The sequence below is a fragment of the Emydura macquarii genome, unplaced genomic scaffold, assembly GCF_026122565.2.
Source record: "Emydura macquarii macquarii isolate MOO-44397 ecotype Brisbane River unplaced genomic scaffold, CSIRO-AGI_Emac_v2 contig_1045, whole genome shotgun sequence".
Lineage (NCBI taxonomy): Eukaryota > Metazoa > Chordata > Testudines > Chelidae > Emydura > Emydura macquarii.
Genome location: NW_027131182.1, coordinates 2,723,970 through 2,742,960, shown reverse-complemented (window position 1 = coordinate 2,742,960; position 18,991 = coordinate 2,723,970). Strand labels below are relative to the sequence as shown.

Here is an 18,991-nt window from a genome sequence, read left to right as displayed (position 1 = left end):
TTCAGAAAAATTAATTGCAAACCATCTGGACCAGCCAGTGGTCCAATTAATCAGGAATCCTGTCTAAAACAGTGGCTAGTACCAGAACATTCAGAGGATGGTGCAAAGCATTTCTTGATAAACCACTATAGAATAACTTGTCAATAAGGGAAGACCCACCCCAAATCCCCAGGTAGGTAGCTCACTAGTGCTTTGTTCCCAGGTACATCAAAGTTTCTATCCCTTCATAATGTAACTGACACTAGGTAGTGGAGTATCATGCCTAATACAATCTATTCCCCTGCGTAGGCAGGAAGCTATATCAGATATTAAATGGATCTACATTTGATTTAACGAAAATGTTCATAGAAAGAGTCAAGTATCTCTCACTGTTAAGTGGTTGCACTTCCGTGTGGGGATGAAGTGATTTTTGTAGACCTAGAATTTGCAAAGCACTCTTGTGTTGTTCGGGATTAAAGGTGCTTTATAAATATAAGATAATTACACAAATGAACCTCTCATACTTGCACATTGCAAATTATGGGTGAACTCACTTAATGAGATTTCATAGCAACACCAGACCTTGCTACAGCTCCATGCAAAGTTTTCATAGTATGCCATTAAATGTCCTGTACATATTTATTAAAAGTAGTGAAGTGTTGTTAAAAGTAACTTAGTCTGCTCAAATAAATGAGCAGAGTATAGTTTGTGATGCTTTGTTTGCTGTGTTCTTGCTTACTGGTTTGTAAAAGTCTGGTTCTTCTCATGCATGTTATTAGCAAGTTTCTGTTGTAGTTACTTGTTGTTGTAAGGAAGATGCATCCTCAGAGCTTACTTTTCCCTTGTGCAGTTAGTCTCTTCCTTATCGGCATCATTGTTTGTTTCAAACAGTACTGTCCTCCTATGTTTTTGGATAGTCTCACCTCAACGTTAACAAGCAGCACCCCTGGCAATATCATCACGTCTACCAGCCACCACGAGAGCAGCACTCACGTTAGTTCCTCAAGCAGGAGTGAGACAGGAGTCATAACCAGCAGTGGGAGCAGCATTCCTGACATCATCTCATTAGACTGAAATACTGGCAGCAAAAAACTCTCTAGGAGTGATTGCACAAAGCTGCTCATCATGATTAAAAAAGGAACTGCAGTGTCTTGGAAGCTATTTTGATATTTATTGAAAAGACAGATTGATTCTGTTGCCTTCTGAAAGTGGAGTAAAACTACATCTACAGTAGGAACTGAAATGATTAGAACTTTTTTTCTTTTTCTTGGTCACAAAATATTTGGAGTAAAAAAGACCCAGTCAGAACAAAGGTAATGTTCAGCTTGTTCTGGGGAAATTGACTTTGTTTTGTTGCTGGATGGATTCCACAAATGGTTTTTAATTTTGTTGTAATACGCAGCAATAATGTAAAAAGAACAAAACAAAACTTTTTTTAAATAAAAAAGGCACTTAACCACTCTAGAATGAAAACAGCATATGTTTATCCTGGATACAAGAAAAAGGGGCAGAAAAGTCTACATTGCTGAATTTTAATCCTTTCACCGGGGCCTGTAATAAACTTTATTTAGAATGATGGTTTGTGAAATAGCCATGACTTGTGCTATATTTGTTTGTTCCCTACATCCCTCTTCCCCCTCCCCTTTCCAGAGCAAAAAAAATCCTGTAAATTTGTTTTTGTTTTTTTTCCCTGGCGGTGTTGTTTATTTATGAATGCAAATTCCTAAAGTGTGACTTCTCCTAGTGTATTTTGGAGAAAAACTATGCAAACTCTACATCATACAGATGTTAGTGTGTGCTGTCAATTCATAGTGTAAACACAACAAACAAAAACTGCTATGCAGAACCTGGCTGCAATTCTGGCCAGGACTCTTGTATAAGGTGGAAAGTAAAAAAATCTCTTCAGACTATGAAATTCTTGTTGTTCCTTCATGTAATTGCCTGTCCATACAAGTTCATAAAACTAAACTGTGTCTGTGTGTGCGCAGCTGTTGGAGTCATTAAGTAGTTACTTACCTGTCTAATCTGTCCTTCTGTCCATTGCAGGATCAGACCTATATTTGCCAAAGCTTTGTCTAATTGGGCTTTATACAATTCAAATAGCTTCACCCTCCTTTTTGGCTACTGCACCATTTGACACTACATTTGGGAAACTTTCTTGACTGTTTCAGCCCAGACTAAAGGGTTTCTTTGTGGTAATAATCATCAAACCTGTGTAGACACTGTCCCCGCCTAGCCAAAATATACATATATGGCCCAGGCTTGCAAGGTTTCTTAATAGTCCCATTGTGTATAGTCTTTAGAAGGGTTTGCTGATCAGCACTATAATATTACCTCCTAATCCCGCCCTTTAATATTTTTTATCTTTGCTTTCCTCCTCTCTTGATACTTTCTTTGGTGGTACCCAGAACTGTACACAGTATTCTATGGATGATCTCAGTGCTACATGTGGAAGGAGTTACAGACCAGGAAAGTGATAAGGAAATTGAGAGCTGAAATCTTAGTATTGTATCTATATCCTGACATTGCAACTTTTCCAAGTATTGTGCTTCTGTTGAGTATCTGTATTTAGGATTATTCTTCTCCCAACAACTCATTTTCATTCTTTCCTGTCTCTTTTCCCTGATCTTTTGTATTTCTCTTTGATACTAAATGGGGAAGTGTTGCATTTAGTTCAGTGTGGTTTATGCCTTCCACTCTATTTGTTGGCATAGCTATGGCACTTGTCACCATAGTATTTGAACTAAGGGTAAATACAGGAGATGTTAAAACAGGGCTTATTGTAGATCCCTTTGCCGTACTCCACTGTTACTGTTCTGTATGCTCTTTCAGCCAGTCTTCAGTTCATATCAGTCTTAATAGTGCACCCCCCCCTTTTCCCTTTTTCCATTAACTTTGTACCTATTAAATAAGCAAGTTTTTCTGGCATGATTTGTTAATAAAGCCAAGCTGCTTATTGTTTCTAATTTCCCTTAGGTGATTAGTATTTTTTCTCCATACTGATTGTACAGTTGAAGTGAAAATAGCATAGTGATGCTAATTTTGAGACACTGAGATAAATGATAGTTTTATACATTCTTATACTAAGAACATGTGGCACATTGCAGATCCACCAAGTCACTGGAGTAGAAATCCGTGACCCACACTGGCCTTCTGCTACAATGGATCATAAACTTAACATGACTGCAATATGTCATTCTAGAATTTCCTAGTATCTGCCCATTTACAGGGAGAAGTCATTTATTTTCTCAGAGCAGCAGACAACGGAGGAAACATACCTAGAGTTGCCCATGATCAGCTGATTTGTTCAGGGCTCCCTTCTATTTGAGCAGGATGGAAGGGTATGTCTGCACTGCATAGCATCCATGCTCATGCTAAGCATGCTTGGAACAGCCACACGGCAGCAGCTGCCCCGTCACTAGGTGGGAGCCATGTGCAGAACGTTTTGCCAGTGCTGCATGCACAGCAACTAGTACAGTCTGTTTTTCACTTGTTCTCAGGCAGTAATCTAGTGTGTTTGCCTAGGTTGCCAGAAGCCAAAGTCATGTAACTGCCTTAGTCCCTCTCCAAAAAGCGATGTCTGGTCTGACCTGTATATTTGAGTGAAGATTCTTTCCTTCGCTTTGTAAAAATGGATGGAAGGGGAGCCAAGAGCCCACAAGAATTCTTTTACCTAGACAGGATTTGAAGCACTGGCAATGCAGCAATGAGAAGTGGCTATGCACTAGTGAAATCCATATGACCGACTCTGTGCTGTATCTCCAGGAACCCTAGCATCAAACATACTCAAGAGGTAAAAGGTGGCTTTAAGCCACTTTTCCTCTGCCCAATGCTTGGTTGGCAGGAAGCCTGCTGTAAGCCCCAGTGTAAATCAGAGCTGCTGGGGAATACACTAGAAGAGTGTTTCTCAATTAAATTTGGCCACGGAACCCTTTTGAACTCGATAAATAATTGCGGAACCCCCCAAACTCTTAACAGTATTTTTACATATGGGGCCAAAAAAAAATGTCGAAATAAGCAAATTATATACAAACAACTAGGTCAGCGTTTCTCAATTAAATTACACTCACACTCGATACCCTTCGCCGAAAAATCCGGGACATCTTCCCTTTTTCGGCGGCGCAGAGAACAGCTGCTCTCGGCGGCGTGGAGAACAGCTGCTTGTGGAACTGGGGTTCCGCGGAACACCAATTGAGAAACACTGCACTAGAATACAAGGGGCTTTAAAGGGCTGCTTTCCAGCCTGGAGCAAGAAAAAGGTCCCTCCCCTGACAAACCCAATCGAATGCAGCACAGCAGGTAAAGGTGGGCTGCATATGTGCATCCTCGCTTAATGTATCCTGATAGGGCACCTTACAGAGGCTGCAGTAGACGGGATAATCCCTCACTCAGCATTTCTTATGCTTTGATCACTACTCAGTTTCTCAACAGTATATTCTCAGAGAGACTGAGCAATGGAATTTACAATAGAATTGAAGTATTTCCTTGGCACCCCTAGTTGGTATGTAGCAAACACTTCATAAGTATAAATAAGGTACAGGGTGGCGAGGAACTGTGCAGCACTGTAACAATGATGATTAACTTAAGTAATTGGGGCAAAGGTAGATTCCACTTGCAAACTGAGAGATCTTCTTTGTGAAGTTTACAAGCACTGAGAGGGAGTCAAGTTTGAGCTATGTGGGTGGTTTATCTCAACAGTGTAATCCAATTTTGTCTACCACTGTTTTTACTAGTTGCACACTGGCAATTGTCGAATGAGAAATGAGTTTATGGCAGCAGTTTTTTCAAAGTTGGGCTGCTTTTGTTTTGCAAACTTGAAGTCTATCCCAGGTTTAAATTCAAGTAATAGGAAAGCATAGTGCTAGGAATCAGGCACAACAGTACTGTGAGAGCCATGCATGCAACTGAAAGATTTCCATGGACAAACTACAGCTGGCTACAGTTCTAATACTATACTTCTGTATGTACAGCAGTTACTAACTCACAAGTTTGTGGACAGATTGCTTTGACATGTCAGCCACACCATCCTTTGTGGTAGAAATTTTATACAATTTATGTTGAATATTTTGAGTAATCTAGGGAACACAGGTGGCAGTGTTGGAGGATGTGGTGGACAGCATAGGAGGCCTTTATTCCACCCAGGCAAGTGGGGGGAATAGTACATATTAGGGTTTGCACTTCAGTGTTCCCTGCTTCATACAAAGATTGATATGTATATTGAGTTTAGTGTAATAAAATTATGGAAAAAGGTACAAGTGCTTGTATTTAGCTTCTACTGTAGAAGAACTTTTTTCTTCCTACTTCGAGTGTAAGGGAACATAGCTCAACTGCTTGAGGAAAGCAGTTTCTACTATTGTTTTTTAAAAAAAAAAATCCAATGTGGATTGAATAGTTTTGCTAGAATGGCACAGCACGTTGAGATTCTTGAGGTGTGCGTGTTGCTCTGGAGTGGAACACCTAGACAGCCAAAACATCTTGAACTTCAGTTACTGTACAAGGTAAATAACCCCTCCTTTCTGCCTATGTAAACTCCGACAAGCTACGCTAACCTACAGTTGGGCAAGAGCATGCTATGAAAGTACTAAGCAATTAAAAGCCGGTGTTGATACTTTAATCACACCACTGTTTAATTCTTAGAACATCAGTGACAATCACACAAGTCGGGTACCTCTAATCCTTCCTTCGCACCTACCTCTTGCTGCTGCTGCAGTCTGTTGCCCTGGGTTGGTTCCCTCTTGGAAAGCAACAGAAATAAAGCCAGAAAAAAGATGGTGGGATAGAGTGGAGCAGTCCTGGCTTTGACCCTTTCTTTCCAACACCTGGAAACTATTGTATGGTATAGTACCATATGTACATGCTTTCCCAAGCACAAACTCTAGGAACCTGACCAGCCTCTGGTGACCACCGTTACCTCGTGGGATGCCTGAAGTTTATCATTTTTGTTTCTTCCCAGGTTTCGAATTGCGAACACATTAACATAACTCTTATTTACTTGTTCACATAAGTGTAATAACTACCACTGAACTGTTCAATCCGTAACAACATTGCCGTGATTAATGCGTAGGCACCCTGCTCAGGCACCTGCGTTCATTGCACAATGCATGTGGGAGAGTTAAGCACCTCAGAAGCCAGCATGCTGAATGGGGAGCTGCCTAAACTAGCCATGAGTGAAATGCTGAGAAGAGACCTGCTCCATTACCGCCATGGTACTCTACTGGGATGAGGGAGAGTCCCCCAGCAGGGACTGAACCTGACTCTCCCTCATCCCAGGTGAGAGTATCCTAACCATTGGGCTATTTGTGCATTCTGGACACACGCACCTGGCTAATGGAGGGGTCCCAAGCCCATATATGGGATTGAGTCCTATGGGGGAGATACGTGGGAGAACACTAGTGTGAGAAACTCGGCAGGGCTTCAGCAAGAGCTGTGGCGCAGTGTCAGGAGTCCTGATGGCCTTTGCTCATGTCCATCATCACGTGGCAGCTGAATGGTGGAATTAAATACCTTTGTGGATCTTGCCCTTTCTCCCTAGATGAGCAATTCATCTGCATCAGCCCTGTTTTGGATACAAGTATATTTAATAAAGAAGGATGACACTTGCCACTTCACGAAGCAACTGCTGCCTCTTTTGTCCCCAGCTGCAGCGATTCAACCATGTGACGAGCTCCTTACCAAGTGCAATTTCAGTGCTCCTGGGAATGAAGCTTAGCATGAGCTATACGGAAAATACTAGTTTTTTGAACATCTTCAGTTGATCAGCTCAGAATGACAAGCCTTACCTACGCTAAGGAAATACAGGAGCAACGGTTTCAGAATTTGGATTTCAACAAGATGCTGTAGTTTAAATTCTCGCTCAAGGTACAGAATAATCTGCAACCTCCAAAATGTATCCTGTCATTTAAAAAAGGTCAAACTTTTGTTTGCAAAGAGCACCTTCCAACCAGGAAACAAACCCACGTAATGCCTGTCTGAGTCTCCAGAGAAACAAACAATAGTTCAGAGGTATGAATTGCCTTCTTCTTTGTCTTAGTGTTAACTCTGAAACCTAATGATGACCTCTGAATACTCATTTCAGACTGATCATTTCAGCAGAACTATCCACTTAACATGCTTCTCCCAACAGCTAGTCATCTCCCACTATGTATCAAAAGCCCACCTATTATCCAGTCCCCCTGTCCCTCTGCCTCACAGCTGGCAGAACCTCCAGCTTCACCACTGAATATGTGCCGGATGCACAAGGATAGTTTAATTAAAAAAAAAAAATGAGTGGCATACTGAAAATTATAAAATGATGTGCAGTGAAAGGAAAGGGATACACTATTAAGTTAACCAACAAGGAGATGTAGATTGTGTTAGTCGTTTAAAACATCAGATTAGCTCCTTGGCTGTGGTAAACTGGTGTAGCTCCATGTTATATGAGTTTGCTATACCATAGGAGGGGCTTTAGGTCATGCTTTTAATAAATCGCTTTAGTGACAGAAGTAGTGTCCTGGTCACCAGAGAATGTTCTCAGATGCGGAGATTATGTTGCATTTTCCAGCACAGGGTGCCAAGGAGGCATTAAAGCTTAGTGAAGAAGGCTGCCTGGCCGTTAGCACAATGAATTGAAGATGCAAAAACCAGCAGGAAGGAAGTCAGATGTAAGAATTCCCATTTCATAAACTTCCATCTACATTGTTGGAGGCCCCCCCACCATCCAGACACTCTTAAGGAAGGTCCCAGGAGTTGGCCTCCTTATCAAAAGACTCATTAACAGGTAGATAAGCCTTCATCACAAACATCAGAGTTCCTGCCACTTGGGATTTGTCAAAGACATGGCACGTTTCCTGTTCAGCACCCATAGATACCACCAACCACTTGTTCAGGCCAATATGAAGAAAAATGTTACTCAGTTACATACAAATAGCAGTTACTTGGTCATTAAATGTAGCAGCTCTAAACTCAGCACCTGGCAATCCATTTGGATTCTTCTCGCAGAGTGGAATCATCTCTCTGTGTGTGCATCAAATGGCATCCCTCCAAGACACTTCCAGCAAGCACTTCCTTACCAACTTCTGCATCAGTCTCAGTTTGTACAATCCCCAGCCTATCATTTGTGTCTAGAACAGATTGCACTGTACACTTTTTGCCCCAAAATAATTCTCTGCATCTTTGAGTGAAAGGGCAGATCCGTGGTCAGCAGAACTCCCATCAGTTGTCTAAAACTAAATGCATACTTTAAGGTAAACGTGTAAATGGAAAGTATGTACAAGCCTGATAACACTAGGTTACAACAGTTAAGGTACTACTAGGGTGCTTACAAGAACGGCTTTGTAGCCGTAGCTACAGCAAGCAGATCCAATTCTTCATTGCAATACCCTGGCTTGGCCGTGGGGACTGTGGGAAAGTGAAATGATTTAAGCAGCTCTACTATAAGAGAGTGTTTTCTGGCAAGGAATTTTTACCAATACACATTTCTAAATTATGGTAGGCATTGAACTTGTTTTTACCTTTTTTTTTTTTTTTTTTTTTTTTTTTTAAAGGCAAGTCAGTACGGGTTTTGCTGTAGAAAGTAATATGTACTTTCAGTACAAAGAGAAATTTCCTGAGGTCTTGCACTTACCAAAATAATTTGAAACCCCCTTGAAACAAGAGAAGTCAGAGTTACAGAGTAGGTCAAAACTCGATAAAAAACTGCTGTTTAAATGTACAGAGAGGCATATTTAGAAATAGGGCTGCTTATACTGCCCTCTTTTCTGCTCTGGTTTTGGTCCTCAGGACACTTGCATGGAGATCCTCTCTTCAAGGGTTCATTTGCTGCTTATCCCTGCTTTCTCCTGAATGTCCTCAGTAACCAAGGACAGCAGACATTTACTCTTTATCCAGTTGCTGATCTCAGCTGTCTTTGGCTAGCTGGGAGATGGCACCCTTTGCCTCTGATGTAATGGGATATAGAACTGGAGGTCATCTGCACATTGCTGATGTTTTAGTCTGTGCTAATGTACAATTTCCATTAGTGGCTTCACACAGATGTTGAACAAGATGGAGGTGATGATAGTTTAATATGGGACTCCACATGAGGAGTTTGGAAGTGGAGAAGCAGGTGCCCATCACATTCTCCAAGTATAATCTGATACAAATAACCAAGCCACCGCAGCATGATCCCCCTGTGATGGGGTAGTCTGCCCGTTATGGGTGGTGGGGCCTACAGGTTAACCCATCTCCCTCACATGTCGTTGCCCTTTAAGATTTTGGGAGGTCTGATATATACAAGGACTTAGGAGATATTGGTAGAGAGGAAGTGGTTCTGGGAATTAGTGTTGGGAGGACATACTCTTACTGTTTCTTTAAGGGCCAGGAGCCTTGCAGAGTTGGTGGGGCAAGGCTCCCCTCTTCTCCCAGCCAATTGAGATGAGCTTTAGAAAGGAGACCAGCATGTATATTGCTTCCCCACTCAGAGCAGGAGAAGACCTGTCTCCTGAACTCAAGGACTAATTGGGGAAAAGGGACCAGCTGAAGAAACATCTGCGTAAGGCTCTACAGCTGGCCTAAGCTACAAACCCAGCTCCAAGAGGGGAGCTGGGGAACTCCTGCGTGGGAGACACCATTTGAAGTACAAACACAGCTCCAGGAAGTGGGGCCTCCTGAATAGAGGCAAGAAAACCTACCAAGACTCGTCTATGGACCTAGAGTGGGCATGAACATCAGCGACCAAAGAAGTGAGTGACACTGGTTCTACAGAGTTAATACATCAGAACTCCACAAAGTGGGTATGTGCTCTGAACTAATGTGGTCCGGGTAACCTACTGGAAGAGTCTGAGTGGGTGCTGTGAGCAGCACACTTGCACAGTCCCCCACTAATGCCTGCCATGTCTCTGGGGTGGGACGACAGGACTCCATATTTGATTATAACTAATGCTGCAGGGAGACCTTGAGTGATACTCTTGCTGTTGTGTACACGAGTAAGGGTTAGGGCACACCATCCTCCACACTCATCCCACCCACATGTTCCCTGAGACTGAATTAAAGAGAGTGGCGTCACACACAAGACTGTCCAGCACATAAGGAGGTACAGTGGATTTTGCAGTATGCAAACACAGAGTAATGGACTGCAGAAAATAAGGAAAAGGCCAGCACAACGTAATAACCAGCTCTGAGCCAGATTTTTGTGGCTTGTCAGCTGGTCAGTTTTACTCCATCTGTTGTGTATAACAACATATTTTCATCTTTGCTATAGACGTTGTGTAGTCAGTGTTGCAAACTCAAAGAGCACTCTCCTTACCCATAGCAACGTCATCATCAGGTGGCCCCTCGTATAGAACTTCTGTGCAGTTACAGGGAAGGTAGGTGCAGGGTGATCATGTGAAGCAAGGCTTCTCCAGCAGGCAGCCAGCAGTGCATTACAGCCTGGGAAATGCAAATGTTGCATCCTCACTGAAACTAGCTGTGTGATGATAAACATAACACCTGATCCCAGAAATAACTAATGCTCTTCTACACTATCCAGAAACAAAGAATTGGGGCAGCTAATCAAAGCTTTCCTGTGATAATTTAAATGTTCAAAAGGCTTCAGTCTGATTAAGCAGTTATTCCACTGATTGCCTGATTGGTTTGTTTTTCTTTTTTTTTTTAATGAAAACCTGCACGTTTGAATTACTCAGATGGAGCATTCTGAACACTCAGCTTTTCCAAGCTGCTGCACTACGTATCAGGATGAAGCTATGCTTTAGGCCACGTTAAACTCTGAAGCTGTGAATGGAAGCAGCAGTTTTAATGTTTATTGACAAACCATTAATATAACTGTAAACTTTCTATGCGTAGTTTTGCCATCAAATTTAACTAATCAGTGTGGACACTTGTAGAAAGGAGACCCAATTACACCGTTATTCATGACATTTCTGTGAGTTCTCTATTCTCTGCTCTACAGTGATCATTGTAGTTCTTGGTGACTGCTGCCTGTGCACATCCACACTGCCTGCCTGCCTGCCTTTCCTGTTTTCGTGGAGTCTTAACTCCTTAAGGGCTCTAGGGTTTAGCAGAGGAACCAAGGTAAAGCTTCTAACAGCCTGTGCTCTGAACATGCAGTGCTGTAAAATGGTACCTGTGACGTCCCAACAGTCACTGCTTTTCTAGACATTTCCCAAAGCTCAGTGGCACAAGTGAGTGCATCCCACACGAGAGAATGTACAGAGGCAACTCTGAAGATGTCATAGTTCTCCAGACAACCGATAAAGAGATCTATACTGAATTAGTGTTACATTAGCAGTTTTCTTCAGTTATTTATTTATTGCTAATCTCAATGTGCAACCTCAGTTCTCTCACTCTTAACAATATGCATTTGTTTGGGTGTGCAGTATCAGACTCAAGTCCTGTTCTCATATCTCAAGGGATCACACTTCCAAATAATTTATTGCAAACCATGGCACTCTAGATACACAAGGTTGTCTTTGCCTCCCCTCCCCCCCCCTTCCCCTCCACTAACTAGTGATAAAGTTTGAGGTTTGCAACTGCCAAATAAGATAAGTCCTTACAAGACCTGTAAAGTACTCTAGAAGGCTGTGCTTTGTAGCAAAAATAGAAGGGGACCAGTGGCAAATGTTTTAACTCCATTAATCCTGACTGTTGGGGTAAAGGAAAAAAATCAGACTGAATTACTGCATTAAAACTCTTTAAAATACCTTTTAGAAGTGGTTTGCCCTCTTTGTCTTAATCTTCAGCATCTAGTTTGATGTCAAGTTTCTCTATCAGCTTGGCCGTGTCTTCCTTGTTAAAGTTCATAATTGCATCAAAGATCTACAGAGTAAAGTTTGGTAAAAGATTTACCACTATACATCTTGAACCTCCTCCAATATATTACTAAAAAAAAACCCCGAGTCCTGTAGCACCTTAAAGACTAACACACTTCTGTGGGCATAGAGAATAAGGATATTACTGTGTAAAGCACCTTCACTGGTAAAGGACCCTGCAAGCCCACAGAAAATTACGCCCGGAGCCCTCCGAATTCGGAAAGGGTAGGTACTTAAATTAACCAGGTTACATCCGGAGCCCTGCAGACTGGGAATGGGTGACCTTGAGCCTGTGTGTGTTAATTGGGTACGGGTAGGTGCCTTTCCCCCCTGAATCCTACGGATTGGAAAAGTGGAGGTGCCTTAACTTAGTTATGCCTTGAGTCCTGTGGATTTGGGGTAAAGGTGGGATATCCTAGTGTGCAAGCACTACCTACAAGTTATCTACACACTAAAATAATTTGAAAATGTTCATATTACATTCTTAAAACTAAAAGCAGTGTTTAATTTTTGCCAGGGCTGAGCCCCAGCACCTCTAGGCTGGGCAGTTCATAGTCCCGGCACCTCTGGGTTTGCTGCATGAGTTCAACAATTTTTTTACATTCAGAACAGCGGCAGCTCTTTCATTACACATTAAGCACTGACTAAAAGCCATCACTGTATTTCAATTTAAATTCTAAATGCAAGAGTGAAGAAAAATGGCAAACATTTAACACTTACGAAGAATGAAATGTCAATTAATGGATTTCATTTTAAATGTTTGCTGTGTTTCATGTAACAAATAGGGAATGTTACATCAGGAGTACAGAGAAGAGCATACCATAAGAATCCCCTTGATGATTTAGCACTTTAAAAATAAAAGTTATCTCATCTATATGGTGGATATAATATATTATCTCAACTCAAGACGCATAGCTACAGGACACATTGGCTCAAAAGAAACAAGTGAAACATCAAATACTTAACAAATGAGATATCCCCATCTATCCTATAAAAGGTCCTAGCATTGAGGTAACCATGCTTTATATTCATTTTATATTCATTTTATTAATTCAACTGACTGTAACATTAATTTCTTCTGTAGGCAATGAATTCTGAGAATAATCGCCACTATGTTTTAAGCAAAGTATGGATGACCTAGTCATCAGACAGCATGGCCTATTAACATTAATTCTATGAACAATAACATTGCTCCATGTAAGAATATTCTCATAAAAATCGGAGTGTGTGGGGTTGTGAGAAAGTAGTTATACAGTATTGGATTACATGATTCAGACAAAGGTTAAAAATAACTTTATGGTACTTACATAGACTTGATTGTGATACATCTTTCTCGTTCATCTTTCTGCATGTTTGTGAATCATGTTTCATCTACTTTGGCTGAAGCAATGATACCTGCTTTACATACCAACGAGTCTGTCAGTGTCAATTTGCCATGATCAAACACGGACATGTTCCTGATATTGGACTTTTTGTTCATTGCTCGGATCTGGTCTAACTGGAGGGGGAACCAGTGCCAAATTACAAAATACTATGTTGTCTGAAGCAAATTACATACACATCCCCTCATGAAAATTGCCTTTTTTGATCAGCAGTATTGTTAATGGTGACATTTAAAATCATGATCATTAGGCTTCAGAGCTCAAAGAAAAGAGGGCTGAATGGAGTACTTCCTAACTCTCTGAGCTATCGTTACAGACATCACCACATTGTGAACTAAGTATATCCAATATAACTGCACTTATAACCCAAGCTGAAGATCTACTGCAAGAACTCATGGATTGCTTTTCAAGTGCTTGTCAGGCATTTGCTCTCACCATCAGTATTTAAAAAATGGTTGTACTAGGACAGGGAGTTCCACAAGATCCTTTAATCACCTTAAATGCAAATCAGCTAGAATTAGTCCAAAAGTTCAGCTATTTAGGTTCTACAGTGATTACCAACCTCTCACTGGATGAAGAACTAAGTGTTTGCATTGGAAAAGCTGCCACCACCTTTAGTAGACTAACTAAAAGAGCATGAAACCATGAAAAGCATGGAAAGCTTACCGTCAAGACCAAAATACTAGTGTATCAAGCTTGCATCCTCAACATTCTCCTGTATGGTGGGGAAACATGGACAACATGCTCAACAGGAGAAAAGGTTAAACAGTTTCTGCTTACGCTGTATACTCAACATCAAATGGTAAGAAAAAGTTATCAACATAGAGGTTCTGCAAAGGGAAAATGTACCAAGTGTGAAAGTCTTGCTCAAGTAAAGATGACTCAGCTGTCTGGGCCATCTGAGCAGGTTGGAAGATGGATGCATACCTAACGACATATTATATGGGGAACTATCAGAGGGAACAAAAACAGGACGTCCAAATCTTCACTATAAAGACACATGCAAGTGAGATATGAAGGAATTTGGAATCGATCCTGACCGATGGGAAGCCTTGTCAAGTGTTTGTAACAAGTGGCACCATCATCTCCATCGGGGCATCAAAGTCCATGGCAAGAGCTGGCAGAAAAGAGCTTGTAGGAAGGAAGCAGCTCCCAACCAAGACCCATATATTTGCAATAACTGCCAAAGATTATGCAAATCTCAGATTGGACTATTTAGTCACATGAGTCATTGCAAACTATTTACATCATAGGCTGCAATTTCCACTGTCTCTCGCAGATGAAAGGACGCCAATTAGTTCACATTTTGCAGATTGTTTTTGTAACTATAAAGGCTAATTATTTTAGAATAACTTTGATTCTACAGCACAAAGTACCAACTTGCTGAAGCAGCATAAGCTGGCCCAGTGTGCCCCCTTCCTAACCTAAATCAGGAAATACAGAGTTAAGGTGGAACACGCGTGTGGCTATATATTAAAAACAAAGAAACAAAAGTATGACGAGATGTGCTCTTACTAATTAAACCCTATCCTTCTATATTTGTAGATACCCTCACTTGCGTGTCATAGGAATCTAAGCCAGTCCTAAACTAAACCATTTTATTAATTTACGTAAATATTGTATCTTTAGTTCCTTCAATCTTATTTATTTACTGAAAAACATACATGGTTTGCTTATATAAGTAGAAAGTTCTTTCCACACATACACATGCAAACAATGTGTAGTACACTCCCATTAATCCAAATGGTCTGGGAGACATCCCAAACTTTTGGATAAATGGGCATTCAGGTAAACAGAAGTTCTAATAACTAACATGGGGATGCACTCTGCATTCAGATAACTAGGACTTTTGAACACAGGAAATCTGGATACCTAGAATTATACTGTATTTGTTTTTGATGTTTTGTTTTTTGACATGTCAGTTATATTGACAGATTAAATTTTCTGTATACATTGCTTTAACACAAGTCCTTTCCATGCAGCTATTTAGTTTTTCAATATTCGTGTCAGTTTGAATTAAAGTATTGCAGTTCACACAATTCTTTCACAGGACTGGATGTTCTTTAAAAGGTGTTAAGCTGTTCCTATAATTTGAGTTACAATGATATCAGTGAGAAGATTTGTACCTTGCAGATTTGAAATGCCATGTATTTCCAACATCATTATTTATATTACCATAGCAACCTAAGGCCCAATCGGGGAGGGGGGAGGAGAACAAATCATGTATGTGTTAAATGTTGTAAAACATATAGGAAGATATGATCCTTATCCCAGAGAGATGTGAAAATCTGAAAAGACAAAAAAGAGATGAAGGGCAAGATCTTCAGGACCGGGACTTTCTGTTGTGTATTTGTACAATGTCTGGCACAATTGAGCCTGAATTCCTTATTGGGGTCTCTAGATGCTACTGCAATGCAAATAATAAATAAGGGGACAGGAAAGGGATACAGCATACAAGCAAAGTGACCCAATTAATCGCACGCACATGGAATGTTAGATGTCACGGTTTGTCTGCTTTTTTTATTTTTAATATATTATTTATCTACTATTGCTTTTTGGGGGAGTGACTGAAGGGGGAAAGAAGGTAAAGTTAGAGAGAAACAGAGGAGAGTAGTAGAGGGGAAAGGGAATAAACACAACAGCAGAAGAGTGAAGTTAGGTAGAGTCAGGGCAGGGTGAACGGGACCAACAACCCCAAAAAAGCAGCAGAGAACTTCCTTCCTGGTAGACCTTTTGGCTCCAGGTATCTGTAAGGAAATGTTTTTCAAGAGGGGGACTGACACTATAAAAAGCAGGGACAAACACCCCACAGTGCCCCCCATCGATTCACTGCACCTGGAGGGACAAAGGAAGCAGCAGTTGGACTGGGAAAGGGGTCGTGACCTAAGAAATGTGGTCAGTAAGACTGCTGAGAGCATGTGGTGAGGAGAATTTACTACAGTTAGGCACAGACGCATTTTATCTGTATATTTTTTTGTAATAATTTCTGATGTGTGTGCCTCATTCCTTGTACATACAGAAACTCTATCTCTTTGTAGTGAATACACATGTTGTATTGTTTTATCTAATCCAGCGTGTATAAATTGAAGTGTCTAGGAAGCTCTATTGCGGGGGAGGGGGACAAGTTGTGTGCATATTATTCCTTGTAAAGAAATAACAGCCCTAATATAACGTGTACTGTTCAGGAGAAGGTTGGGCAGTACAGGCCATACATTTCTGGGGAAAATCTAAGACTGCGTGTGTGTTGGGGTCACCCTACACTATAACACAAGCCAGTAAGAGCCATAAGGTAACCTGTGTGTGGCTAGCAGGCTGCTGTTACAGACATTCAGGGTGTGGATTGCATGCTGGGAGGCCGTTTGTGAGCAGCCCAGGTGGGAACTACTTCAGCAAGGCATTGTAAGGCACCCAAGGTTGCTTCCCTCCACTTCCCAGCTATTCCAGTGCTACCAATGCTGTTTTAAAAGAGTTCTGTGAAGTCATTTATATTATGGTAGCATGTAGGTACCTCAGTCAGGGACCAAGACTTCATGTGACAGGGGCTGTACAAACACAGCATCAAAATAACCCCTTGTCCCCAAACAACTTGCAGTCTAAGTAAGTTATAGCCATGCAACTGCAGTTGCCTGTAAGGGGAATTTCAGATGCAACATTTCTTATTTTGTATCTCAGTAGCATGCCAGAACAGCCTGGAAAAGTGTGAGCTGACTGCCACGACACAACCTGCAGGGGGAATTAAAAGCATTGTTTTGATAATTTATTGCTTTGATCCTGCAAATATGGTGCTATTAGGTTTTGTCTAAAATTTGGGTGGTACAGTGGTAGATTTGATTGTTTGCTTGCTTTAAAAGATATTTAGACTCTAGATATCATAGCCATTAGCTATGAAACCTACTTTAGAATTATTAACTTAGCACCTTCCCTTTAAATACAAAGAAAACATTCTGTTCCTTTGGAACTTTTTCTTTTATTAAAGATATTCAAATAATAACATCACTTTATATTTTTCCTACTGCTTTTTATTCAAGAATTTTTATTCAGTTATGAATATTAACTAATTAAGCTTCAGACCATGTTGTGAAATGCAAAAAGCATGTACATAGATCTCTTTGCCTAATTCTGAAATGTAGCAGGCTCTGGATTGGAACATGGCAGCTGTTTGAAAACTACAGAGCATCAGTACACAAAAAAGTAAGACAGGAAATGAAAAATATTATTATTAACATGTTATCTATATAGCTCCATCTTTTCACCTAAGACCTTGACCATGTAAGCTGTCTGCATCTGGAACTACAATCGATTTCCACGGAATATTTACCCATGAGAGGCTTGTAGGATCATGGCCCAAATTAGACACATTCAACAAAAGCAAATATGTTGCAGAAGCCAGAGTTACAACAGAAAGCCCCAAGAAGAGAGCAGTTTGGATGTGCAAGGGTGTTTAGAAAAACAGGATGTAGGAATTTAGCTAGCACCCCAGAATGTAATCCAGGGAGTCCCTCAGTGCCAACTGGCAGAGGGTACACCATACTATAACTCACATCAGTCCTGGCACACTCATTGCCCCAACACACTGTTGCCATAATGTATCTAAAAGACGTCATGGGAAATATAATATGCAAACTGGTAGCATACTGGTCATTATTATTGTGTGATGTATGTATGGGTGTGTGTGTAAAAAATTATAGATATATGCTGGAAATATGTTCTTAAATGGTGTTTTGCAAGCAGTGCATAGCTAGGCTTAGACAAAGGTATGTTGTTTTTTCTTGTTTTCCTCTGTCTCCAATGTAAATTGAACCAGGTAATGTCTCAGAGGGCGATTGAAAAATACACGTACATATAAAGTGTTCTTTTTTTAAAAAAAGAAGTCATCAGGCTAAAACAAATGGGGGGAAATACCACTTAACAATTACAATGAGTAATGGAGCCTGCATTCCTCAGAAAAGCTTCTTGGCTCTTGAAACAGAGACAATAGATTTTAGGAAATAAAAGCAGAAGCAGAAAGCCATTTTGATATCCATCATCTAGGGGACAAAGGGCAGCCCCCTTTGAGCTCATGAAAAGTGTGTCCTCTTTGATCGAAATCTAAGAATAGCTGGAATTGACTATAGGTGAGAAACTTGCCTAGACAAAGATTGTAACATGCAGAAGTTAAGTTTTAGTTACCAGAAACATGTTTTGTTTGGTTTTACTTGTAACCATATCTGTGTCTTCTATTCTTGAGCATTATCACTTTGTTAGTAAATGTATTCTTGTTTTATTACAAAACTGTTCTAGTGATGTGTATTAAACTGAAGAGTGAAATCCTCAGCTAAACAACCAGGCTGGTGTGTTTTCTGTCTCTTTGGATGCAGTGAACTAAGCTTTTGTGAGTATCCAGTGAGAGGGCCTGGACACTGCATGGGAGGTGATTTTGGGGCGACTCAGAACTGGATGGGCTGTTGATGTCACCCTGCAAGAAGTAGACAGGCTGGTGGAAGCCAGGGTGAGACCATTCTGCTGTGTGCAGGCTGCTGGTATCTGGGCTGCCCAGCTCAGAGGCACTCAGGGTTATAGGGCAGGCAGTGACAGAACCCCTTATTGGTCTGGATGAAGTCCCATTGCATCACACTGGTGTAGTTGAACAGGATTTACATACAGCTTGCTATTTGATGAGGTTTATACTTTAAGCACAGGTAAAATAGTTTTTGATCGATTATCAAGTGAGAAGGCTGGGAACAACCAAAGAAATGTTACAGTTTTATTATTTTCTGTTTGTTTATTTCGGGTGAGGAAATAGAACATAAGAACGTGTAAAATGAACAGATAGATTAAGAAACAGTGGGCAAAGAGATGGGCCTTAGCGAGGCAGCCACCCAACTC

The 18,991-nt window shown here is 40.9% G+C and overlaps 1 protein-coding gene across 10 annotated transcripts in view; it reads left to right on the top strand.

Moving 5' to 3' along the window:
• PIAS2 (protein inhibitor of activated STAT 2) overlaps window positions 1–1,894 on the top strand; it is a 52,564-nt gene extending 50,670 nt beyond the window's left edge. For 7 of the 10 annotated variants that reach the window (XM_067545379.1, XM_067545374.1, XM_067545380.1 and 4 more), the window contains one exon: window positions 871–1,894. In XM_067545379.1, the coding sequence (XP_067401480.1) occupies window positions 871–1,053 (183 nt within the window). In that variant the 3' untranslated portion in view covers window positions 1,054–1,894. The remainder of the gene's footprint in view (window positions 1–870) is intronic. The other 3 variants (XR_010919191.1, XR_010919190.1, XM_067545372.1) reach the window with 3 other exon arrangements.
• Window positions 1,895–18,991: the final 17,097 nt, after the last annotated feature.